General features: G+C 38.5%; 1 protein-coding gene across 1 annotated transcript in view; it reads left to right on the forward strand.

The window, feature by feature from the left end:
* Positions 1-2,238: 2,238 nt before the first annotated feature.
* The window catches only part of LRIT3 (leucine rich repeat, Ig-like and transmembrane domains 3), a 31,520-nt gene continuing 5,982 nt past the window's right edge, over positions 2,239-27,776 (forward strand). Inside the window, exons 1-2 of the mRNA XM_068542314.1 lie at positions 2,239-2,361; positions 5,094-5,566. Coding sequence (XP_068398415.1) covers positions 2,246-2,361; positions 5,094-5,566 — 589 coding nt within the window. The 5' untranslated portion in view covers positions 2,239-2,245. The remainder of the gene's footprint in view (positions 2,362-5,093; positions 5,567-27,776) is intronic.

The following is a 27,776-nucleotide window of genomic DNA, read 5'->3' on the forward strand; positions in this document are numbered from 1 at the left end:
TAGAATCTGTCATACAGAGTGAAGTAAGTCAGAAAGAGAAAAACAAATACCATATGCTAACACATATATATGGAATCTAAAAAAAAAAAAAGGTTCTGAAGAACCTAGGGGCAGGACAGGAATAAAGACGCAGATGTAGAGAATGGACTTGAGGACACGGGGAGGGGGAAGTGTAAGTTGGGATGAAGTGAGAGAGTGGCATGGACATATATACACTACCAAATGTAAAATAGATAGCTAGTGGGAAGCAGCCACATAGCACAGGGAGATCAGCTCGGTGCTTTGTGACCACCTAGAGGGGTGGGATAGGGAGGGTGGGAGGGAGATGCAAGAGGGAGGGGATATGGGGATATAAGTATACGTATAGCTGATTCACTTAGTTATACAGCAGAAACTAACACAACAATGTAAAGCAATTATACTCCAATAATGATGTTAAAAAAATAGGCTGAATATAAGTAATATAGCTAGTAACATTAATAAGGTCATAAGTAAGTATTTAAGCTAAGAACTTCCACTAGGTGCCACCCAGTGTATCCCCAGGTCACCTGACCCAGTCTGTTCTGTACTAATCGTGGACCAATAGTGGACATTTAAATTGCTTCCAATTCTTAGGTTTATGGATGAACCACTGGGAATATTTTAGTACAAATACTTTTTTTGTGGGGGAGGGATTATTCTGTTTGAGTGTTTCCTCAGGCTAGAATTACTAGATAAAAATATAGAAACAGTATTATTGTTGCTAGCTTGCTCTCTGGAAGGATTGAACTACTTTGCACTGCCACTGTCAGTGAATGAGTTCACTTTCCCCATCATATTCCTGCTAATAGTGCTGTATCAATTTTTTTAAACTATAAGCTATATATTATAACAAATTCATTTTATTTCACATTTCCTTAACTGCTAGTGAGGCTGTGTATCTTTGCATATTGTATTTTCTTATCTTTATTTTATTTTATTTTTTAAAAAATTTGTCTCTTTAGCACCTTTGGCTGCATATAAAGGAAAATAAGGGCATTAGTCCTATATATATACAACTGTCTCTATATATTTGGAATCGTAAACTGCCCTAATAATCTCTTAATTTATTTCCCCATCCTCTGCCTTTCTCCACTGCAGTCAATGCATCAAGTTTATAACTAGAATAACTTTTTAAAAATAAAGTTCCAATCCCCCAAATCTTCAGCTCAAAAACTCTTCAATCACCTGCCAAGTAAGTATAAATCTGTCAGTTGGACCTTCATGACCCTCTTCAACATGGTCCCACAGGGACTTTTCAGGCTTTTGTCTTTTCCCTTGGCCAAATTAAATGTTTAGTGTTCCCAGAGAGCTCTGAGTGTCTTTGTGCCACTAGCTCTTTGCTCGTCCTGTCCTCTGTAAAGTTGTTGGAAGTTGTTTTTAAAATATTTAATTTAATTTTTATTTTCTGATAGAGCCTAATATATGCTAAAAACAGGACGGTTAAGCTTCAGATAAGGTTTGATTGCCCATAACTTGGGAAACTAACTTGGAATAAAATATATTCTTGAAAAAAGATAATGGCTTCACTAGAAAAATAAATGTGTTGGGATGAGCCTGCATGGCACAGAAATGACCTGGGAGAGCTGCACGACGCACTGTCACCACAGTCCTAGTGCTGCCACGACAGTGACGGATGGAAGCATCTTGCCTAAAAAACTCTAGGTACTGGAATCTGTTTAGTTTGTTTTGGGGGCTAACCAGTATGTGGCAATGTTGATTACTCAATCAATTTTATGTCATGTGCTTCTATTTCTAAAGCTAAAATTTTATAAAACTAAATATTATTCATACTGGAAAAAGCAAAAAGTAAAATTTGTAATGTTATAACCTTCAAATAATATACAGTGTTTTCTAACATCTGCTAAGACATTGAATTATTTTGAGCATTATGTGTATCTTCAAGGTGTAGTAACAATTACTTCTATAGGAAAGGGATTTAACAGGCAGTTTCTTGTAAAGCTAGATATGGACAACTATTGAAATTTTTCTGACATGTGTTTGATGTTCATTTCTCTTAGAATGTGTTACTTTGCTGAAACCATATTCAAAGGCTCGGTCGATTGATCCCCTGCAAGATACACTTGAAGGTTAAGTAACTACAGATCTCATCTAATCCCGTGTAATCTTCTGTTACTAAATGGCCGCTTGTATTCCTGGCACACCAGTTTCTGAATGCTTATGATTTGGTTTTTACCTTTTGTCCAGATAACCTCTAAAAGGAGCCATGCGTCTCTTTGCAAGTCTGTGCGTTGCGCTTAGCTTTTTGGCAAGAGTGAGCTGTCCGTGTCCTTCACGGTGCACCTGTGATTATCATGGCGGAGATGACGGCATGGGATCGAGGTACGCTTCTCTCCTTGCTACTAAGCGTTCTGATGATTCCGAGGAAAAGGACTCAAACCAGATGGCCTTGTTTTGAAAGCAAATTGTTGATCAGAAGTCAGAGAAGAGAAGATTTAATCTAGATAAGCTTTAACGTAATTGTGTTAATCCTGGTTGCCTGCTCCTTCACGTTTTCATTTCGAGCAGTTTAACTCCTTCAAAGCCCCTCAGATTATTTGAGACTCTCAAACACATTCCGTGTTAATAAAATATTCATTGCACTTGTATTCACAAAATGAACCTTGCAGGAGGTCAAACCACTGAAATGCGTGTGACCAGTTCAGCCTGAATATAGAAAGCACGAGAGGGCAGGGCCGATCAGAAGGTGTGTGACATGCCCAGATCATCTGCTTCCAGTGTTTTCCATTTCATTTTGAGGATTATTCATGGCAACTGGATAGACCTTAGGAAGTAGGAAGGACGATCACATGAGTGAAGTTAGAGAGGTTCATAATCAGAATTTCTCATTTTAAGGTATTGGAGTTTGAAAGAAATGGGTCCACACTTTGTGTTGCAGACACTGTGGGACCTTACAGAAGTTACTTAACCTCTGTGTTGCTTTAAAATCTACTTGTGGATTGAGAATAAGTATTTATTTATAATATGCATGAATCCTTTTAGATAGAAGTTAAATGCAAAACAGAATTCTTGTTGGCTAAACATAGTAAACCTTGATTTTTTTTTTGGAGAGGATATTAATAACAAAATCAGATTTTTTTGTGACTCGGTTGAAGTGAACAGTGAGGCTCTTAGAGTAATTTGTTAAAAGAATCGCTCAATTTATATCTTACAACTTTATACAAATAAATAATAATAATTAACACGTATTTTTGTGTAGTTTGTCTTGTTATTGTATAAAATTTACTAACTCTTGGTATCTCTTTGAGATAGTCACTAGGTGGTTAAAGACAGTGAGAAGAATGTAACAATTTAAAGACCTACTTGGCAAAAGTATGCTGCAGTTAATGACTCAGATCAGGCTCCCTTTGAGAAAACAGTCACAGAAATGTTTCCTTCTTCATGGTGGCCCCATTATTGATGGATTTTATAAAAATCATAGCATGTTATGCCTGACAAGAACTCCAGAAATAATCTGGTTTGACCACTGTCATTTTTAAATGAATAAACTAAATCATACAGAGACTAAATGGCTTGTCTGAGGTCACAGCATTGAGTTGCTGCAGTGACTGCCTGACAAAGACGCTAGGTCTTTTAGCTTCCAATCCAGGCTTTCCTCCATTACAACACACTGGAACGCTGACTTAATGAGGAGAAGCTGGATCATTCTGGTATAAAGTAGCACTGAAATTTGTGATTCAGAATAGAGATGAAGAGTGAGAGGTGTACCTAGAGAATTCCAATGATGCTATAGGCTCTTCTCCTAAAGCTAAAGAGAGGAGATGACGTGACCAGTACATTGCTTATGCCTCTTCCCTCTCTTTACATTATAGCCTGGCTTTAAAAATTCACTGATTTAATGTGATGTGTTTTACTGAATGACTGTTTTATTATTATTATTTACTACATGTGTAATGTATTATAATTTAGATGATGCTTTGCAAAACGTTTTATTGTTCATTTTCAGCAATCCCGTGGGACTGACTATATAATGGGAGATAAATAGGTCTTTTTTTTCAGGTTTAAATGTATCTAAATTTTCTGATTTTTCATACTTTACACCCACACATGGGACAGGCTTGTTTTTCTATGCCTGTTTTACACGTGCCGCTAAATAAGACCACGATGTGACTTGCTCAAGGTCACCTAAATTAGTGAGTGGTAAAAAAAAATAAACTTGCAGTTCCTGGTTTATTCCTTAGACTGAAAGCAATGCACAGGTCACATTGTTAAAATAGGGCTTAATTTTAATCAGCTAGTATGAACACTTGCTGTTTCCTTTCCCTTCCTACCTTCCTTCATTTTTTCCTTCCTTTCTCTTGTGCTCCTCTTTAAAAGGATCAATTTATAACTTCAGTAGGGGATTCTTTTAAAATGTGCCATTTCCTGAAGAGGTTAAAGTGTGCACTTTGGAGCTGGACAGTTGTGGGTCTGAAAGGTGGTTGTGTAACCACTAGCTCTGTGATCCTGGGAAGTTACCTAATGTTGATGGGCCTCAGTTATTTTATCTGTAAAAATGAGATTGAAGATAATAATAGCAAATACCCATTAAGTGCTTATTATGTGCCAGGAAGGTGTAAAGTTTTCCATCCATTTCAATTAATCATCATAACAGTGCCATGTGGGAAAATGAGTTGAGAGATTGGTAAAGTGACTTTCTATGGCCACAAAGGAGGCGATAGAGCTTAGATTCAAACCAAGATCAGCCTGACTCTAGAGCTGGTGCCTTTACCTATTACCCAATATTCAACTCATTGGGCTGTTGTGATGATTAAATACAGGGATAGATGTGATGTGTATTGTACAGGCCTGACACATAAAGAGCTCAGGTTGAATCACATGAAATTGCTGATATTTGATTGTTTTTAACCTACAGAAATGACCATTGCATATAGTTCAACCTAGAAGAAGGTGATGATATTGACAAATTATTAATGAACAGTTTAGCCAGGCTGAATAGGTATTTTGTGCAAACCAGTAGGGAATGAAGAATTCGATGCTTGTTTCAAATAAGTGTTATTTTTTTCAAATGAGTCTCAGAAAACACGTTTTCTGCCATTGCTCTGTGACACTAGGTCTGTGCTATGTAGTGACCTGGATATGAACGAGGTACCTACAAACTTCCCCGTGGACACTGTGAAGCTTCGCATAGAGAAGACTGTTGTCCATAGGATCCCGGCCGAGGCCTTCTACTACCTGGTGGAGCTCCAGTACCTCTGGTTGACCTATAATTCTGTGGCCAGCCTTGACACCAGCAGCTTTTACAACCTAAAGCAGCTGCATGAGTTGCGCTTGGATGGAAATTCTCTGGCTGCTTTCCCTTGGACATCTCTGAGGGACATGCCCCGTCTGAGGACCCTGGGTTTGCACAATAACAGAATAACCAGTGTGCCAAACGAGGCAGTCACGTATCTGAAGAACCTTGCCTACTTGGATTTATCAAGCAACAGATTAACCACACTGCCGCCAGATTTCCTGGAGAGCTGGTCCCACTTAGTTACAACATCATCCAGAAGCCTGGACCTTTCAGCAAGAAGAATTATTCTTGGTAAGATCACAGCCTCTGGGCTTCTCAGATCCAGATGATTTGCTCGGTATACCTTCAGTTGTGCAGTATTTTCATGTCTATTGAATTCGTTGTTTTACTCTATACTTGCACTTTTGATGGAATAGTACTTTATCATTTGACCTAGGTCAGTTTACCCATCTGCCCTGTGTAAGGTGTAATGGCTCTGTTTGTGTCTGTGCACGAGCGTGCATGTATTTGTGTGTGCATGTATGCATCCATGTGTGTGGAGTGAGGGCAGCAGTGTATGTTTGTGTGTGTTGGGGGAGGGAAGGGAATTGGCCTCATAAACTGAGAGACTAATGCTGCTCTTAGAGAACCTGGAGAAGAGTGACAAAATCTACCAACCTGCACTGATTCTCATGAGCTCACCAGTGCTCCATACTCTGCCACAACCAACCTTTTGCTCTGGTCTCTTTTCAGCCCTTCATCAGGCTCTTCAGGAGTGGGGGAAGGGCATCTGCATCTTTATGATAGCAGTGGTTTAATTGGCTTAATTAGTTAGGAAGTGTATCTTCCAAATATTCTTAATTTAAAAAGAACTAGTCTAGACACCAGTTATTTTACTGGCCCTAAATGGGTATCCTAATGGGTCTGGTCTCTTAGTTTAGCTGTGATTAGTTTTGTGTATTTTGATCCTAACTTCTTTTAGGTTCTATGGGTGTTTGTCTTGAATTTTAACATGTAAGCTCCTTCTAGCAAACACTTCTCTCTTTTTTGTGTGTCTTCCCACAGTGCTTTGCACATGGTGAATGCCCAGTAAATGTGGTTGCCCGATTGAAATCAGTGAACTGAGACCCTTCTCAGCGGTATCTGTGGGCAGTGAGGCCTTTTCCACTTTTGTATGAGACATAAGCCTGAGGCTTTGACCAAGCAGTTTGATTTGCTAAAGTTTTGTTCACCCAATAAGGCTGTGTTGTTATTTCACAAGTTATGTCCATCATGGCTGCAGAAGAGGTTATAGTTCTCAGAAGGATGAAAGAAATTCTGAGTGTTTGGCCAGTGAAATGACTTATAAGACTTTGGAATGAGAAGCAACTAGATGTTAAGAAATTGTCCCAGAAATTCCTCCCAATATCACTTGCCAAATATTTGCTGAAATAAAGAATAAATAAAATACAAGATAAATCTGAGATTTTTTTGATAAAAAGAAAAGGACTACATATTTTATAATAACCATAAATGGAGTATAACCTTTAAAAATTTTGAATCACTATATTGTACACCTGTAGCTTATATAATATTGTACCTTAACTATACTTCCATAAAAAATTTTCTAACTGAAAAGAAGAGAAAGTATTGTGACAACACTTAAATTGCTTTAGCATTACTTTTGTTGAAATGTATATGCATTTTAGTGCTTATGAAACTAAAAATATGAATAATAAGAACCAGATAGAGAAAAGGTCAAATAAATTTTTCTTACACAGCTATTTCATGTTTTTCCCACTATCTCTAGTCCTTCAAACATTTTTGATTAGAAAATAAAAGAGGTATTGTAGGATGGGTTAGAGAAAAAAATTAGTTTAATTTAACAATAGTTGTGGAGTCCTTAAAATATATACTCTAATAGGAACTATGCAAACCCATACTGTAGTATATATTTACTTTATTCTAGTCACTAATTTAATCCTTATGAGTAAGACTAATGGCTAGAAATTTTCTTAACTTAAACATTGAGATTTTATTTCTCTACATATTTTTAGAAGTTTCTTTGGATGCAATTCTTGGTTCTAATAAAATTACCCAATGGAGACATATAGTAGAAAATAAAATCAAATTACTAAATTGCTATTAATAGCTCTCTAATGATTAGTTCCTAATATTAATATAAATAATGTATAGAACATTAATATTTTTCACTTGTGAGTTAAATCTGAATGAGAACTTAGGGATCAAATGGGAAACGGTTATGAAATTTCATTGTCCATGGAGATAAACAGCTTTATGTTTTAGGGTTTAGATTCTTTTTAAAAAATTATATGTTTCAGGTGTACAGCATTATAATTCAACATCTGTATACTCTATGAAGTGATTACCACCACAAGTCTAGTTACCATCCATTACTGTACAATCGACCCCCTTCATCCATTTTGCCAACCCACCCCCCTGTTCCCCTTACCCGTTGGTAACCACTAATATGATCTCAGTATCTATGAGTTCATTTCTCTTTTATTTTGTTTGTTTTTTTTTCAATTCCACATATGAAATGATACAGTATTTCTCTCTGTCTGACTTATTTCACTTAGCATAATACCATCAAAGTCCATCCATGTTGTCAAAAATGGCAGGATTTCATTCTTTATTATGGCTAAATAGTGTTCCATAGTATGTATATATACCACATCTTCTTTATCCATTCATCCATCGTTGGACATTGGGTTGTTTCCATATCTTGGCCATTGTAAATAATGCTGCAATGAACATAGAGTGCATATATCTTTTTGAATTAGTGTTTTTGCGTTCTTTGGATAAATACCCAGAAGTGGAATAGCTGGGTCATATACTAGTTCTGTTCTTAATTTTTTGAGGAATCTTCATACTGTTTTCCATGTTGGTTGTACCAATTTACAGTCCCACCAACAGTGTATGAGAGTTCCCTTTTTTCCACATCCTCTCCAACATTTGTTACTTCTTGTCTTTTTGATAATAGCCATTCTCATAGGTGTGAGGTGGTATCTCATTGTGGTTTTGGTTTGCATTTCCCTAATAATTAGTGATATTGAACATCTTTTCATGTGCCTGTTAGCTATCTCTATGTCTTCTTTGGAAAAAATGTCTATTCAGATCCTCTGCTCATTTTTTAATCAGGATGTTTGTTTTTGTTGTTGAGTTGTATGACTTCTTTATGTATTTTGGAGATTAACCCCTTATCGGATATATGATTTACAAATATCTTCTCACATTCAGTAGGTTGCCTTTTTGTTTTGATGATGGTTTCTTTTGCTGTGCAGAAGCTTTTTAGTTTAGTTCCATTGGTTTATTTGTCTTTTTGTTTCCCTTGCCTTTGGAGTCAGATCCACAAAAACATCACTTAGACCAATGTCAGTGAGGTTACCACCTATGTTTTGTTCTAGGAATTTTATGGTTTCAAGTCTTACATTCAAGCCTTTAATCCATTTTGAGTTAATTTTTGTGTATAGTGTAAGATAGTGGTCTAGTTTCATTCTTTTGCATAAGGCTGTCCAGTCTTCCCAACTCCATTTATTGAAGACTGTCCTTTCTCCTTTGTGTGTTCTTTACTCCTTTGTTGTAAATTAATTGTCCACATGTATGTGGGTTTATTTCTGGGCTCTCAGTTCTGTTCCATTGATCTTCATGCCTGTTTTTGTGCTAGTACTATACTCTTTTGATTACTATAGCTTTGTAGTATTATTTGAAATCAGGGATCATAATACCTCCAGCTTTGTTCTTTCTCAAGATTGTTCTGGCTATTTGGGATCTTCTGTGTTTCCATACAAATTTTAGAATTATTTGTTGTAGTTCTGTGAGCTATGCCATTGGAATTTTGATTAGATTGCATTGAATCTATAGATTGCTTTGGGTAGTATAGACATTTTAATAATACTAATTCTTCCAATCCATGAGCACAGGATATCTTTCTATTTATTTGTATCATCCTCAATTTATTTCTTTAGTGTCTTACAGTTTTCAGTGTACAGGTCTTTCACCTTCTCAGTTAAGTTTATTTTTAGGTATTTTATTCTTTTTGATGCAATTGTAAATGGGATTGTTTTCTTAATTTTTCTTTCTGGTAGTTTGTTATTAGTGTATAGAAATGCACAGATTTCTGTATATTGACTTAGTGTCATGTGACTTTATTGAATTATTTATTCTTTTTCTGGTGGTTCTTCAGAGTTTTCTATATATAATATCATGTCATCTGCAAATAGTGATAGTTTTGCTTCTTCCTTTTTAGATTTGAATGCCTTTTATTTATTTATTTATTTCCTTTTTTTTTTTTTTTCCTAATTGCTGTGGCTAGGACTTCCAATATGGTGTTGAACAAAAGTGGTGAGAGTGAGCTTCCTTGAACTGTTCCTAATCTTAGAGGAAAAGATTTCAGCTTTTCATCCTTGAGTATGATGTTGACTGCCGGTTTGTCATATATGGCTTTTATTATGTTGAGGTACCTTCCCTCTATACCTATTTTGTTGAGAGTTTTTTTTTTTTTTTTTTAAACATCTTTATTGAAGTATAATTGCCTTACAATGGTGTGTTAGCTTCTGCTTTATAACAAAGTGAATCAGTTATACACATACAATATGTTCCCATATCTCTTCCCTCTTGCATCTCCCTCCCTCCCACCCTCCCCATCCCACCCCTCTAGGTGGTCACAAAGCACCGAGCTGATCTCCCTGTGCTATGTGGCTGCTTCCCACTAGCTATCTATTTTACATTTGGTAGTGTATATATGTCCATGACACTCTCTCACCCTGTCACATCTCACCCCACCCCCTCCCCATATCCTCAAGTCCATTCTCTAGTAGGTCTGTGTCTTTGTTCCCGTCTTGCCACTAGGTTCTTCATGGCTTTTTTTTTTTTTCCTTAGATTCCGTATATATGTGTTAGCATACTGTATTTGCTTTTCTCTTTCTGACTTACTTCACTCTGTATGACAGACTCTAACTCCATCCACCTCATTACAAATACCTCCATTTCATTTCTTTTTATGGCTGAGTAATATTCCATTGTATATATGTGCCACATCTTCTTTATCCATTCATCTGTCGATGGACATTTAGGTTGCTTCCATGTCCTGGCTATTGTAAATAGAGCTGCAATGAACATTTTGGTACATGACTCTTTTTGAACTATGGTTTTCTCAGGGTATATGCCCAGTAGTGGGATTGCTGGGTCGTATGGTAGTTCTATTTGTAGTTTTTTAAGGAAACTCCATACTGTTCTCCATAGTGGCTGTATCAATTTACATTCCCACCAACAGTGCAAGAGTGTTCCCTTTCCTCCACACCCTCTCCAGCATTTATTGTTTCTAGATTTTTTGATGATGGCCAATCTGATCGGTGTGAGATGATATCTCATTGTAGTTTTGATTTGCATTTCTCTAATGATTAATGTTGTTGAGCATTCTTTCATGTGTCTGTTGGCAATCTGTATATCTTCTTTGGAGAAATGTCTATTTAGGTCTTCTGCCCATTTTTGGATTGGGTTGTTGGTTTTTTTGTTATTGAGCTGCATGAGCTGCTTGTAAATCTTGGAGATTAATCCTTTGTCAGTTGCTTCATTTGCAAATATTTTCTCCCATTCTGAGGGTTGTCTTTTGGTCTTGTTTATGGTTTCCTTTGCTGTGCAAAAGCTTTTAAATTTCATTAGGTCCCATTTGTTTATTTGTGTTCTTATTTCCATTTCTCTGGGAGCTGGGTCAAAAAGAATCTTGCTGTGATGTATGTCATAGAGTGTTCTGCCTATGTTTTCCTCTAAGAGTTTGATAGTGTCTGGCCTTACATTTAGGTCTTTAATCCATTTTGAGTTTATTTTTGTGCATGGTGTCAGGGAGTGTTCTAATTTCATACTTTTACATGTATCTGTCCAATTTTCCCAGCACCACTTATTGAAGAGGCTGTCTTTTCTCCACTGTATATTCTTGCCTCCTTTATCAAAGATAAGGTGACCATATGTGTGTTGGTTTATCTCTGGGCTTTCTATCCTGTTCCATTGATCTATATTTCTGTTTTTGTGCCAGTACCAAACTGTCTTGATTACTGTAGCTTTGTAATATAGTCTGAAGTCAGGGAGCCTGATTCCCCCAGCTCCATTTTTCGTTCTCAAGATTGCTTTGGCTATTCGGGGTCTTTTGTGTTTCCATACAAATTGTGAAATTTTTTGTTCTAGTTCTGTGAAAAATGCCAGTGGTAGTTTGATAGGGATTGCATTGAATCTGTAGATTGCTTTGGGTAGTAGAGTCATTTTCACAATGTTGATTCTTCCAATCCAGGAACATGGTATATCTCTCCATCTATGTGTATCATCTTTAATTTCTTTCATCAGCGTCTTATAATTTTCTGTATACAGGTCTTTTGTCTCCTTAGGTAGGTTTATTCCTAGATATTTTATTCTTTTCGTTGCAATGGTAAACGGGAGTGTTTTCTTAATTTCACTTTCAGATTTTTCGTCATTAGTGTATAGAAATGCAAGAGATTTCTGTGCATTAATTTTGTATCCTGCTACTTTACCAAATTCATTGATTAGCTCTAGGAGTTTTCTGGTAGCATCTTTAGGATTCTCTATGTATAGTATCATGTCATCTGCAAATAGTGACAGCTTTACTTCTTCTTTTCCGATTTGGATTCCTTTTATTTCTTTGTCTTCTCTGATTGCTGTGGCTAACACTTCCAAAACTATGTTGAATAATAATGGTGAGAGTGGGCAACCTTGTCTTGTTCCTGATCTTAGTGGAAATGGTTTCAGTTTTTCACCATTGAGGACAGTGTTGGCTGTGGGTTTGTCATATATGGCCTTTATTATGTTGAGGAAAGTTCCCTCTATGCCTACTTTCTGCAGGGCTTTTATCATAAATGGGTGTTGAATTTTGTCGAAAGCTTTCTCTGCATCTATTGAGATGATCATATGGTTTTTCTCCTTCAATTTGTTAATATGGTGTATCACATTGATTGATTTGCGTATATTGAAGAATCCTAGCATTCCTGGGATAAACCCCACTTGATCATGGTGTATGATCCTTTTAATGTGCTGTTGGATTCTGTTTGCTAGTATTTTGTTGAGGATTTTTGCATCTATGTTCATCAGTGATATTGGCCTGTAGTTTTCTTTCTTTGTGACATCTTTGTCTGGTTTTGGCATCAGGGTGATGGTGGCCTCGTAGAATGAGTTTGGGAGTGTTCCTCCCTCTGCAATATTTTGGAAGAGTTTGAGAAGAATAGGTGTTAGCTCTTCTCTAAATGTTTGATAGAATTCACCTGTGAAGCCATCTGGTCCTGGGCTTTTGTTTGTTGGAAGGTTTTTAATCACAGTTTCAATTTCAGTGCTTGTGATTGGTCTGTTCATATTTTCTATTTCTTCCTGGTTCAGTCTTGGCAGTTTGTGCATTTCTAAGAATCTGTCCATTTCTTCCAGGTTGTCCATTTTATTGGCATAGAGTTGCTTGTAGTAATCTCTCATGATCTTTTGTATTTCTGCAGTGTCAGTGGTTACTTCTCCTTTTTCATTTCTAATTCTATTGATTTGAGTCTTCTCCCTTTTTCTCTTGATGAGTCTGGCTAATGGTTTATCAATTTTGTTTATCTTCTCAAAGAGCCAGCTTTTAGTTTGATTGATTTTTGCTATTGTTTCCTTCATTTCTTTTTCATTTATTTCTGACCTGATCTTTATAATTTCTTTCCTTCTGCTGGCTTTGGGGTTTTTTTGTTCTTCTTTCTCTAATTGCTTTAGGTGCAAGGTTAGGTTGTTTATTCGAGATGTTTCCTGTTTCTTGAGGTAGGCTTGTATTGCTATAAACTTCCCTCTTAGCACTGCTTTTGCTGCGTCCCATAGGTTTTGGGTCGTCGTATCTCCATTGTCATTTGTTTCTAGGTATTTTTTGATTTCCCCTTTGATTTCTTCAGTGATCACTTCGTTATTAAGCAGTGTATTGTGTAGCCTCCATGTGTTTGTATTTTTTACAGATCTTTTCCTGTAATTGCTATCTAGTCTCATAGCGTTGTGGTCGGAAAAGATACTTGATACGATTTCAATTTTCTTAAATTTACCAAGGCTTGATTTGTGACCCAAGATATGATCTATCCTGGAGAATGTTCCATGAGCACTTGAGAAAAATGTGTATTCTGTTGTTTTTGGGTGGAATGTCCTATAAATATCAATTAAGTCCATCTTGTTTAATGTATCATTTAAAGCTTGTGTTTCCTTATTTATTTTCATTTTGGATGATCTGTCCATTGGTGAAAGTGGGGTGTTAAAGTCCCCTACTATGATTGTGTTGCTGTCGATTTCCCCTTTTATGGCTGTTAGTATTTGCCTTATGTATTGAGGTGCTCCTATGTTGGGTGCATAAATATTTACAATTGTTATACCTTCCTCTTGGATCGATCCCTTGATCATTATATAATGTCCTTCTTTGTCTCTTGTAATAGTCTTTGTTTTAAAGTCTATTTTGTCTGATATGAGAATTGCTACTCCAGCTTTCTTTTGATTTCCATTTGCATGGAATATTTTTTTCCATCCCCTCACTTTCAGTCTATATGTGTCTCTAGGTCTGAAGTGGGTCTCTTGTAGACAGCATATATATGGGTCTTGTTTTTGTATCCATTCAGCCAGCCTGTGTCTTTTGGTGGGAGCATTTAATCCATTTACATTCAAGGTAATTATCGATATGTATGTTCCTATTCCCATTTTCTTAAATGTTTTGGGTTTGTTATTGTAGGTGTTTTCCTTCTCTTGTGTTTCTTGCCTAGAGAAGTTCCCTTAGCGTTTGTTGTAAAGCTGGTTTGGTGGTGCTGAACTCTCTCAGCTTTTGCTTGTCTGTAAAGGTTTTAATTTCTCCATCACATCTGAATGAGATCCTTGCTGGGTAGAGTAATCTTGGTTGTAGGTTTTTCTCCTTCATCACTTTAAGTATATCCTGCCACTCCCTTCTGGCTTGCAGAGTTTCTGCTGAAAGATCAGATGTTAACCTTATGGGGATTCCCTTGTGTGTTATTTGCTGTTTTTCCCTTGCTGCCTTTAATATGTTTTCCTTATATTTAATTTTTGACAGTTTGATTAATATGTGTCTTGGCGTGTTTCTCCTTGGGTTTATCCTGTATGGGACTCTCTGTGCTTCCAGGACTTGATTAACTATTTCCTTTCCCATATTAGGGAAGTTTTCAACTATAATCTCTTCAAATATTTTCTCAGTCCCTTTCTTTTTCTCTTCTTCTTCTGGGACCCGTATAATTCGAATGTTGGTGTGTTTAATGTTGTCCCAGAGGTCTCTGAGACTGTCCTCAGTTCTTTTCATTCTTTTTTCTTTATCCTGCTCTGCAGTAGTTATTTCCACCATTTTATCTTCCAGGTCACTTATCCTTTCTTCTGCCTCAGTTATTCTGCTATTGATCCCATCTAGAGTATTTTTAATTTCATTTATTGTGTTTTTCATCATTGCTTGGTTCCTCTTTAGTTCTTCGACGTCCTTGTTAAATGTTTCTTGCATTTTGTCTATTCTATTTCCAAGATTTTGGATCATCCTTACTATCATTATTCTGAATTCTTTTTCAGGTAGACTACCTATTTCCTCTTCATTTGTTAAATCTGGTGTGTTTTGACCCTGCTCCTTCATCTGCTGTGTGTTTTTCTGTCGTCTCATTTTGCTTATCTTACTGTGTTTGGGGTCTCCTTTTCACAGGCTGCAGGTTCATAGTTCCTGTTGTTTTTGGTATCTGTCCCCAGTGGCTAAGGTTGGTTCAGTGGGTTGTGTAGGCTTCCTGGTGGAGGGAACTAGTGCCTGAGTTCTGGTGGATGAGGCTGGATCTTGTCTTTCTGGTGGGCACGTCCACGTCTGGTGGTGTATTTTGGGGTGTCTGTGGCCTTATTATGATTTTAGGCAGCCTGTCTGCTAATGGATGGGGCTGTGTTCCTGTCTTGCTAGTTGTTTGGCATAGGGTGTCCAGCACTGTAGCTTGCTGGTCGTTGAGTGAAGCTGGGTCTTGATGTTGAGATGGAGATCTCTGAGAGATTTTCGCCATTTGGTATTACGTGGAGCTGGGAGGTCTCTTGTGGACCAGTGTCCTGAAGTTGGCTCTCCCACCTCAGAGGCACGGCCCTGATGCCTGGCTGGAGCACCAAGAGCCTTTCGTCCACACGGCTCAGAGTAAAAGGGAGAAAAAATAGAAAGAAAGAAAGAAAGAGGCTATAATATAGTGAAGTAAAATAAAGCTATTATAAAGCAGAGCTATACAGACAAAATCTCACCCAGAAGCATATACATATACACTCACAAAAAAAAGGAAAAGGGGAAAAATTAATATATCCTGCTCCGAAAGTCCACCTCCTGAATTTGGGATGATACTTTGTCTATTCAGGTATTCAACAGATGCAGGCACATCAAGTTGTTTGTGGAGTTTTAATCCGCTGCTTCTGAGGCTGCTGGGAGAGATTTCCCCTTCTCTTCTCTGTTCGCACAGCTCCTGGGGATCAGCTTTGGATTTGGACCCGCCTCTGCGTGTAGGTCACCTGAGGGCGTCTGTTCCCCGCCCAGACAGGACGGGGTTAAAGGAGCAGCTGCTTCGGGGGCTCTGGCTCACCTAGGCCGCGGGGAGGGAGGGGTACGGAGGAGGCGGGGCGAGCCTGCGGCGTCAGAGGCCGGCGTGACGTTGCAGCAGCCTGAGGTGCGCCGTGTGTTCTCCCGGGGAACTTGTCCCCGGATCACGGGAGCCTGGCGGTGGCGGGCTGCACAGGCTCCCGGGAGGGGCGGTGTGTAGAGTGACCTGTGCTCACACACAGGCTTTTTGGAGGCGGCAGCAGCAGCCCCAGCGTCTCACGCCCGTCTCTGGGGCCCTCGCTGATCGCTGCGGCTCGCGCCCGTCTGTGGAGCTTGTTTAGGCGGCGCTCTGAATCCCCTCTCCCTGCGCGCCGTGAAACAAAGAGGCAAGAAAAAGTCTCTTGCCTCTTCGGCAGCTGCAGACTTTTTCCCGGACTCCCTACCAGCCAGCTGTGGTGCGCTAACCCCTTCAGGCTGTGTTCACGCCGCCAGCCCCAGTCCCCTCCCTGCAATCCAACTGAAGCTGAGCCTCAGCTCCCAGCCCCGCCCGCCCCGGCGGGTGAGCAGACAAGCCTCTCGGGCTGGTGAGTGCTGCTCGGCGTCGAGCCTCTGTGCGGGAGTCTCTCCGTTTTTCCCTCTGCGCCCCTGTTGCTGTGGGATCCACGCTGATAGCCGTGGCTCGCGCCCGTCTCTGGAGTTCGTTTAGGCGGCGCTCTGAATCCCCTCTCCTCGCGCACCAGGAAACAAAGAGGGAAGAAAAAGTCTCTTGCCTCTTCGGCAGCTGCAGACTTTTTCCCGGACTCCCTCCCGGCTAGCTGTGGTGCACTAACCCCTTCAGGCTGTGCTCACGCCGCCAACCCCAGTCCCCTCCCTGCGATCCGACCGAAGCCCAAGCCTCAGTTCCCAGCCCCGCCCGCCCCGGCGGGGGAGCAGACAAGCCTCTCGGGCTGGTGAGTGCTGCTCGTTGCCGAGCCTCTGTGCAGGAATCTCTCCGCTTTGCCCTCCGCACCCCTGTGGCTGCGCTCTCTTCCGTGGCTCCGAAGCTTCCCCCCTCTGCCACCCGCAGTCTCTGCCCGCGAAGGGGCTTCCTAGTGCGTGGAAATCTTTCCTCCTTCACAGCTCCCTCCCACTGGTGCAGGTGCCGTCCCTATTCTTTTGTCTCTGTTATTTCTTTTTTCTTTTGCCCTACCCAAGTACGGGGGGAATTTCTTGCCTGTTTAGAGGTCAGACGTTTTCTGTCAGTGCTCAGTGGGTGTTCTGTAGGAGCAGTTCCACGTGTAGATGTATTTCTATTGTATCTGTGGGAAGGAAGGTGATCTCCGCGTCTTACTCTTCCGCCATCTTCTCTCCCCCCTCCTTGTTGAGAGTTTTTATCGTAAATGGATGTTGAATTTTGTCAAAAGTTTTTTCTGCATCATTGAGATGATCATGTGACTTTTATCCTTCATTTTGTTAATGTGATGTAATCATTGATTAATTTGTGGATGTTGAACCATCTTTGCATCCCTGGAATAAATCCCACTTGATTATGTTGTACGATCCTTTTAATGTATTGTTGGATTTGGTTTGCTAATATTTTGTTGAGGAAGGGTTCAGATTCTTCAAAAACTAATGTGAAAATACTTTTAGTGTAACATTAAATTTATGTAATTGTATATAAAGCATGATCACTGTTTTAAAATTTGCAAAGAAAAAGACTGAAAAGTTACACTAATTGGTTAACTATTCTCTTTGATATCTTTTTGCTTTTCTGTATTTTCAAAGTGTTCTGCAATGATCATGCATTACTTTTTAAATTATGATAATAATCATGATAATAAATAACAAAAGATATTTTGAAACATGTCCAGCCATGTGTGGCAGCTGACCTTAGCAAAGTCATGACTACTATGTAACAAAAGGGGAAAAGAAGTGCTACCCTCTCAAAAGAAGACTAGTTCATGTGTGTGAATCACACACAGAAAACTCAGTTTTCACATCTGGAAAATGGAGATGACAGGATTTATTCCATCTTGCTAATAGGAATATAATGAAATGTTGAGTTTATGTGATAGTTCTTTAGAATATAAAGTGGACAGTCTCTGAGGCTATGATTTTAGATCAACAACAATCTATAGCAGCTGTGACTGAGATGTGAGTGTCTTATAAAGAAAGATTTTTCTAGTTTGGCTTTTTTGTTATTTTTAACTATATTTGAGTCCTCCAATTTCATTATTAAAATATGGTAATAAGAACCAGCTCTAGATTTTCTAGAACTCAGTGTTTAACTGTAGCAATTATATCTTTCCAGGTACCCTGTAGAATTTACCTTTGTACTATTATAATGGGATACATTCTGTTTCCATTTCATTTTTATTGGCCTATGTTTATTGCTGTTAACAGATTCTATTTGTAATAATAAATAGTAATAGCTAATATTGATGGAATGCTTACTCATGGCCAAAAAGTTTATGGATATAACTTCTTCTAGTTTCACTCCATGGTAAATACCATTTCATCCCCATTTTACAGATGAAGAAATGAGGCACAAGTTAAAACACTTGCCCAAAGTCATTTATCACATAGTGATGGAGCTGGGGTTTGAATACAAGCCATTTGGTTCTAGAACCCATGCTCTTCCCCACTCCTTTGTAATGCAAGGTATGTAATAGTACTAGAATTATGTTCCTCATATATCTTATTTTACTGATCTCTTTAAATCATATATTTATTTAATAAAAAATAATTTAGGGAGAGGCTTTTCAATTACTTCCTCTCTCTTCTGTGTGAATAAAAATATCAACCTAATAAAATTGTCCTTTAATGTATCTGTAAAAATGTAAACTAGTGTCCTGCAAATGAACATTTAAATTAACTATGAAACTAGATTATTGATTTGCAATACAGGTAAATTTCCATGGCCTCTTTTTCAAGAATAAGGACATATTTACACAGGCAAACTCTGCAAGGCCTATCACTGTATATCTTGGAGGAAAAAACCTGCAGTAGCAGAGAGTATAAAATGCTTTTTTGGTCCTTTTTTCTGGTACCCAAATTTGCTCCATTGTAAAAGAGCTCTTCTATTCAGAAAGGGGTTTGCCAGAAGGGCAGTGGTGGCCCTGAGTATTCCCACAGAATTCTGTAAAATGACATTGTTTTAGTTCGACAAATACTTCTCAGTCTCTGTTGGTGTGCCTGCTCTTTCCTAGGCATGGAGGAAACAAATTCACACAGTTAAGCCTTACTTCTTGCCAGACACTCTTCTGAGGACTGCCTGGCATTATCTCAGCCTTTAGGACAGCCCCATGAAGTGGGTCTGTAATTGTCATCACCTTGTTTTTCCAGCTGGTAAAGAGGCAGAGTCAGCTTCAACTTCACAGTCCGTCTCCAGAGACATCACTCTTTTATTTAAAAAAATTTTTTTAAACATTTAATTTTATTTTTTTGCAATGCCACGTGTCTTATGGGAGGGATCTCAGTTCCCTGACCAGGGGTTGAACCCGGACCACAGCAGTGAAAGCCTGGAATCCTAACCAGTAGGCCACCAGGGAACTCCTTAAATTTCTTTTAAATTGAGGAATTGAAGTATCATTTGCATACAGTGGATTTTAAGTGTACAATTTGGTAAATGATGATAAACATATACCTGCACAAAATGCACACCCTCATCAAGATACAGCAGTGGTCCCCAATCTTTTTTGGCACCAGGGACCAGTTTCATGAAAGACAATTTTTCCATGGATGTAGGGTCGGGGTGGGGGATGGTTCAGGAGGTAATGAGAGCGATGGAGAGCGATGGAGAGCGATGGGGAGCGGCAGATGAAGCTTTGCTCTCTTGCCCACCACTCACCTCCTGCTGTGCAGCCCAGTTCCTAACAGGCCGCGGACTGGTATCGGTCCGTGACCTGGGGGTTGGGGACTCTTGATATACAGAATATTTTCATCACCCCGGAAAGTTCCTCTGTGCCCCTTCTCAGTCAATTTCCCCCCACCCCAGGGAACTACTATTTTTACTTCTATTACCATAGGTTAATTTTGCCTGCCCTAGAATTTCATGTAAATGGAATCATTTAAGAGGCACTCTTGTGCCTGGCTTCTTTCACTCAGCATTATGTTTTTGAGATTCATCCATGTTGTTGCATGTATCGATAGTTACTTATTGCTGAGTCATATTCAATTGTATGATTGTACCAATTGTTCATCTTTTCTCCTGTTGTTGAACACATGAGCTGTTTCCAGTTTTTAGCTATTATGAATTAAGCTGCTATTAACATTTTTGTGCATAGCTTTTTGTAGCATATGTTCTCATTTCTCTTGGATAAATTCCTAGGATTGAAGTTGTTAGGTCATAGGATGGCTATATACGTAACGTTTTAAGAAACTGCCAGGGACTTCCCTGGCGGCGCAGTCGTTAAGAATCCGCCTGCCAATGCAGGGGACGTGGGTTTCATTCCTGGTCTGGGAAGATCCCACATGCTGCAGAGCAACTAAGCCTGTGTGCCACAACTACTGAGCTTGTGCTCTAGGGCCCATGAGCCACAACTACTGAGCCTGCGTGCCACAGCCACTGAAGCCTGTGCGCCTAGAGCCCATGCTCTGCAACAAGAGAAGCCACTGCAATGAGAAGCCCGCACACCAAAACGAAGAGTAGCCCCAGCTCACCGCAACTAGAGAAAGCCCATGCTCAGCAATGAAGACCCAACGAAGCCAAAAATAAATAAATAAATAAAATAAACAGCAGACATTTATAAAAAACAAAAAGAAGAAGAAGAAACTACCAGTATTCCAAAGAGGTTATACTGTTTTACACTCCCCCTAACACAGTCTGCTTGCCCCATATCCTTACCAATGCTTGATGTCAGTCTTTCTCATTTCAGTCATTCTTGGGGGTAGATACGTCAGGGAGTGGTATCACATTTTCATTTTAATTTGCATTTCCCTGATAAGTAATGGTATTGACAGTTTATATTTCCTTATTGTCCATTGGTATATTTCTTTATAATTTTTTAAGGTTGTTTGTCTTTTATTATTGAATATGAGTCTTTTATCAGTTGTATGCATTATGAATATTTTCTCAAGTCTGGGACTTGTCTATTCATTTTCTTCATGGAGTCTTTGGTAAGAAAGTTTAAATTTCTTTTTTGTTTAATAGATCTTCTTTGGAGTATAATTGCTTCACAATACTGTATTCGTTTCTGTTGTACACCAAAGTGAATCAGCCATACACATACATATGTCCCCATATCCCCTCCCTCCTGAGCCTCCCTCCCATCCTCCCTATCCCACCCCTCTAGGTCATCGCAAAGCACCGAGCTGATCTCCCTGTGCTATGCTGCTGCTTCCCACTAGCTAACTATTTTACATTTGGTAGTGTATATATATCCATGCCACTCTCTCACTTCGTCCCAGCTTACACTTCCCCCTCCCCATGTCCTCAAGTCCATTCTCTACATCTGCGTCTTTATTCCTGTCCTACTCCTAGGTTCTTCAGAACCATTTTTTTTTTTTTTAAGATTCCATATATATGTGTTAGCATACAGTATTTGTTTTTCTCTTTCTGACTTACTTCACTCTGTATGACAGATTCTAGGTCCATCCATCTCACTACAAATAACTCAATTTTGTTTCTTTTTATGGCTGAGTAATATTCCATTGTATATATGTGCCACATCTTCTTTATCCATTCATCTGTCAATGGACACTTAGGTTGCTTCCATGTCCTGGCTATTGTAAATAGAGCTGCAGTGAATATTGTGGTACATGACTCTTTTTGAATTATGGTTTTCTCAGGGTATATGCCCAGTAGTGGGATTGCTGGGTCGAATGGTAGTTCTATTTTTAGTTTTTTAAGGAACCTCCATACTGTTCTCCATAGTGGCTGTATCAATTTACATTCCCACCAACAGTTCAAGAGGGTTCCCTTTTCTCCATACCCTCTCCAGCATTTATTGTCTGTAGATTTTCTGCCCATTTTTTAACTGGATTGTTTGTTTTTTTGATATTGAGCTCCATGAGCTGTTTGTATATTTTGGAGATTAATCCTTTGCCTCTTGTTTCATTTGCAAATATTTTCTCCCATTCTGAGGGTTGTCTTTTTTGTCTTGTTTATGGTTTCCTTTGCTGTTAAGTCCCATTTGTTTATTTTTGTTTTTATTTCCGTTACTCTAGGAAGTGGGTCAAAAAAGATCTTGCTGTGGTTTATGTCAAAGTGTTTTTCCTATGTTTTCCTCTAAGAGTTTTATAGTGTCTGGTCTTACATTTAAGTCCTTAATCTATTTGGAGTTTATTTTTGTGTATGGTTTTAGGGAATGTTCTAATTTCATTCTTCTACATGTGGCTGTCCAGTTTTCCCAGCTTCACTTATTGAAGAGACTGTCTTTACTCCATTGTATGTTCTTGCCTCCTTTGTTATAAATTAGGTGCCCATATGTGTGTGGGTTTATCTCTGGGCTTTCTATACTGTACCATTGATCTATATTTCTGTTTTTGTGCCAGTATCATACTGTCTTGATTACTGTAGCTTTGTGGTATCGTTTGAAGTCGGGGGCCCTGATTCCTCCAACTCCGTTTTTCTTTCTCAAGAATGCTTTGGCTTTTCGGGGTCTTTTGTGTTTCCATACGATTTGTAAAATTTTTTGCTCTAATTCTGTGAAGAATGCCATTGGTAGTTTGATAGGAATTGCATTGAATCTGTAGATTGCTTTGGGTAGTATAGTCATTTTCACATTATTGCTTCTTCCAATCCAAGAACATGGTATATCTCTCCATCTGTTTATGTCATCTTTGATTTCTTTCATCAGTGTTTTATAGTTTTCTGAGTACAAGTCTTTCACTTCATTAGGCAGGTTTATTCCTAGGTATCTTATTCTTTTTGTTGCAATGGTAAATGGGAGTGTTTCCTTAATTTCTCTTTCGGATTTTTCGTTGTTGATGTATAGGAATGCCAGAGATTTCTGTGCATTAATTTTGTATCCTGCAACCTTACCAAACTCACTGATTAGTTCTAGTAGTTTTCTGGTGGTATCTTTAGGATTTTCTATGTATAGCATCATGTCATCTGCAAACAGTGATAGTTTTACTTCTTTTCCAATTTGTATTCCTTTTACTTCTTTTTCTTCTCTGATTGCCTTGACTAGGACTTCAAAAACTAGGTTGAATAAGAGTGGCAAGAGTGGACATCCTTGTCTTGTTCCTGATCTTAGTAGAAATGCTTTCAGTTTTTCACCATTGAGAATGATGTTTGCTGTGGATTTGTCATATATGGTCTTTATTCTGTTGAGGTAGGTTCCCTCTATGCCCATTTTCTGGAGAGTTTTTATCATAAATTGGTGTTAAATTTGGCAAAAGCTTTTTCTGCATATATTGAGATGATCATATGGTTTTTATTCCTTAATTTGTTAATGTGCTGTATCACATTGCTTGGTTTGCATATATTGAAGAATTCTTGCATCCCTGGGATAAATCCCACTTGATCATGGTGTATGATCCTTTTAATGTGCTGTTGGATTCCATTTGCTAGTATTTTGTTCAGGATTTTTGCATCTATGTTCATTGGTGATACTGGTCTATAATTTTCTTTTTTTGTGATATCTTTTTCTGGTTTTGGTATCAGGGTGATGGTGGCTTCGTAGAATGAATTTGGGAGTGTTTCTTCCTCTGCAATTTTTTGGAAGAGTTTGAGAAGGATCAGTGTTAACTCTTCTCTAAATGTTTGATAGAATTGGTCTGTGAAGCCATCTGGTCCTGGACTTTTGTTTGTTGGAAGATTTTTAATTACGGTTTCAATTTCATTACTTGTGATAGGTCTGTTTATATTTTCTAATTCTTCCTGGCTCAGTCTTGGAAAATTGTACCTTTCCAAGAATTTGTCCATTTCTTTGTGGTTGTCCATTTTATTGGCATAGAGTTGTTTGTAGTAGTCTCTTACAATCCTTTGTATTTCTGCAGTGTCAGTTGTGATTTCTCCTTTTTCATTTCGAATTTTATTGATTTGCGTCCTCTCCCTTTTTGTCTTGTTGAGTCTGGCTAAGGGTTTATCAATTTTGTTTATCTTCTCAAAGAACCAGCTTTTAGTTTTATTGATCTTTGTTATTGTTTTCTTTGTTTCTATTTCATTTATTTCTGCTCTGATCTTCATGATTTCTTCCCTTCTACTGACTTTAGGTTTTCTTTGTTCTTCTTTCTCTAGTTGTTTTAAGTGTAGGGTTAGATTGTTTATTTGAGATTTTTTATGTTTCTTTTTTTTTTCAATTAATTTATTTATATGTGGCTGTGTTGGGTCTTTGTTGCTGTGCACGGGCTTTCTCTAGTTGCGGCGAGTGGCGGCTACTCTTTCTTGTGGTGCGTGGGCTTCTCATTGCAGTGGCTTCTCTTGTTGTGAAGCATGGGCTCTAGGTGCATGGGCTTCAGTAGTTGTGGCATGCGGGGTTCAGTAGTTGTGGTTCACGGGCTCTAGAGAGCAGGCTCAGTGGTTGTGGTGCACAGGCTTAGTTGCTTTGCAGCATGTGGGATCTTCCCGGACCAGGGCTCGAACCTGTGTCCCCTGCATTGGCAGGCAGACTCTTAACCACTGCACCACCAAGGAAGCCCTTTTCTTGTTTCTTGAGGTGAGACTGAATTGCTATAAACTTCCCTCTTAAAACTGCTTTTGCTGCGTCCCATAGGTTTTGGGTTGTCGTGTTTTCGTTGTCATTTGTTTCTATGGACTTTTTAATTTCTTCTTTGATTTCTTCAGTGATCTCTTGGTTATTTAGTAGTACACTGTTATCCTCCATGTATTTGTGTTTTTTACAGTTTTTTTTCCTGTAATTGATTTCCAATCTCATAGCCATGTGGTCAGAAAAGGTGCTTGCTATGATTTCAGTATTCTTAAATTTTCCAAGGCTTGATTTGTGACCCGAGATGTGATCTATTCTGCAGAATGTTCCGTGTGCACTTGAGAAGAAAGTGTATTGTGCCACTTTTGGGTGGAATGTTCTATAAATATCAATTAAATCTATCTGGTCTATTGTGTCATTTAAAGCTTGTATTTCCTTATTTATTTTCTGTTTGGATGATCTGTCCATTGGTGTAAGTGGGGTGTTAAAGTCCCCTACTATTATTGTGTTACTGTCGATTCTCCTTTCATGGTTGTAAGCATTTGCCTTATGTACTGAGGTGCTCCTATGTTGGGTGCATAAACATTTATAGTTGTTATATATTCTTCTTGGATTGCTCCTTTGATCATTATGTAGTGTCCCTCCTTATCTCTTGTAACAGTCTTTATTTTAAAGTCTATTTTATCTGATACGAGTATTGCTACTCCGGCTTTCTTTTGATTTCCATTTGCATGGAATATCTTTTTCCATCCCCTCACTTTCAGTCTGTATGTGTCCCTACGACTGAAGTGGGTCTCTTGTAGACAGCATATATATGGGTCTTGTTTTTGTATCCATTCAGCCTGTCTGTGTCTTTTGGGTGGGGCATTTAATCCATTTACATTCAAGGTTTTTATCAATATGTATGTTCCTATTACCATTTTCTTAATTGTTTTGGGGTTTTTTTTGTGGGTCTTTCTCTTCTGTTGTGTTTCCTGCCTAGAGAAGTTTCTTTAGCATTTGTTGTAAAGCTGGTTTGGTGGTGCTGAATTTTCTTAGCTTTTGCTTGTCTGAAAAGCTTTTGATTTCTCCATCGAATCTGAATGAGATCCTTGTTGGATAGAGCAATCTTGGTTGTAGGTTTTTCTTTTTCATCACTTAAGTATATCCTGCCACTCCCTTCTGGCCTGCAGAGTTTCTGCTGAAAAATCAGCTGATAACCTTATGCGGATTCCTTTGTGTGTTATTTTTTGTTTTTCTCTTGCTGCTTTTAATATTTTTTCTTTGAATTTAATTTTTGTTAGTTTGATTAATATGTGTCTTGGTGTGTTTTTCCTAGGGTTTATTCTGTATGGGAATCTCTGTGCTTCCTGGACTTGGGTGACTATTTCCTTTCCCATGTTAGGGAAGTTTTCTGCTATAATCTCTTCAAATATTTTCTCAGACCCTTTCTTTTTCTCTTCTTCTTCTGGGACCCCTATAATTCGAATGTTGGTACATTTAGTGTTGTCCCAGAGGTCTCTGAGACTGTCTTCAATTCTTTTCATTCTTTTTTCTTTATTCTGCTCCTGGGCAGTTATTTCCACCATTTTATCTTCCAGCTCACTTATTCATTCTTCTGCTTCAGTTATTCTGTTATTCATTCCATCTAGTGTATTTTTCATTTCAGTTATTGTGTTGTTCATCTCTGTTTGTTTATTCTTTAGTTCTTCTAGAACTTTGTTAAGCATTTCTTGTATTTTCTCAATCCGTGCCTCCATTCTATTTCTGAGATTCTGGATCATCTTTACTATCATTACTCTGAATTCTTTTTCAGGTAGATTGTCTATTTCCTCTTCATTTATTTGGTCTTGTAGGTTTTTACCTTGCTCCTTCACCTGTGTCATATTTTTTTGCCATCTCATTTTTTTTTTTTAATGGGTGTGTTTGTGTTCCTGTCTTACTAGTTGTTTGGCCTGAGGCTTCCAACACTGGAGTTTGTAGGCTGTTGGGTAGAGCTGGGTCTTGGTGCTGAGATGAAGACCTCTATGAGACCTCACTTCAGTGAATATTCCCTCGGATCTGAGGTTCTCTGTTGGTCCAGTGGTTCAGACTCAGAGCTCCCACCACAGGAGATTTGGCCCAACCCCCAGCGGTGCACTTGGGGTTCCTCCAGTCTCCTTGGGCATCAGGGTCCCCCACCAGCGGCTGGCAGGTGCCCTAGTTGTGGGGAGATACTAACTCAGTGTCTTCCCACACCGCCATCTTGACTCCGCCCTTCAGAAAGTTTAAAATTTTGATGACATCCCATTTATCAGTTTTTCCTTTTATAGTTAGTGATTTCTGTGTCCCACCTAAGAAATATTTGCTTACCTACAGGTCACAGAGATATTCTTCCTTTATAGTTTTAACTTTTATATTCAGTTTTTAGCTTTATATTCTTAGCTTTTATGCTTATGACTGTGACCCAGCTCAAAATAGTTTTCGAGCATAGAGTATAGTGTGAGGTAGGGGTTGAGGTTTATTTGTTCCCAAGAAGATGTCCAGTAGTTCTAGCACCATTTGTTGAAAAGACTTTACTTTCCCTTTTGAATTGTTAAGTATAACTGCCTCCTCAAAACTGACTGAGGCATGGATATTGCCTTCAAGAGCTTATAGTCTGCAGAATAACTTTTGTACTAGAATTTATCGCTGACTTTTCATAAAGAATAGCACATCCAACTACTGTGATGCATGAAAAACATTACCTTTTGGAAAAGGGACAAGGCAAAGTTCTTTTGCCCCATCCAAGAATAGTTATATAAAATAAATTACTTAATGCAAATTGCTGATTGTGGTTGGTGCTTTGCCTTGAAGGAATGCAGGACAAGTAATAGTTTAACTTCAGAGAGTTCTTGTACTTTGTCCCCAGAAGAAAAAACACTTGAATGTGTTCAGCCCTCAGATTACTATTATTATTCAGGCTTTAAAAGTTGTACCCTTGACCTTAGATATTTCATAGCTTGAATAAATATTTTATTTTTGAGGGATTTAAAAATATTTACTCCTGGTTTACATAACTTTTCGATATAACCAATTGGATTTGTTTTTAAAAGAATTTTGTTTCACCGTTAACACATTTTTATAATAGTTTCAAAGCATAAATGAAAATGTTAATTTTATAGCTCTTGATCTTTCCCTTTATAGACATTTATGCTCCAGACATCGCTACTTTAACATTTGTTATTTGTAGATGACAGCACTCACAGCTGCCACCCATGCTCTAGATGTTTTTAGGTGACAAAGAGATGAGTTATGGTGGAAGAAGTATTAGACTAGGAGGCTCAAACACGTGGGACTTAGGACTCTAAGCTACTTACAAAGTCAAGGCAGTACTTTCTTTGTGCCTTAATGTCTGGTATGAAATTGGAAGAATCATACTAGCTTCCCAAGGTCAGTATAAAAC

This window comes from Eschrichtius robustus, chromosome 4 (assembly GCF_028021215.1).
Source record: "Eschrichtius robustus isolate mEscRob2 chromosome 4, mEscRob2.pri, whole genome shotgun sequence".
In the NCBI taxonomy this organism is placed as follows: Eukaryota; Metazoa; Chordata; class Mammalia; order Artiodactyla; family Eschrichtiidae; genus Eschrichtius; species Eschrichtius robustus.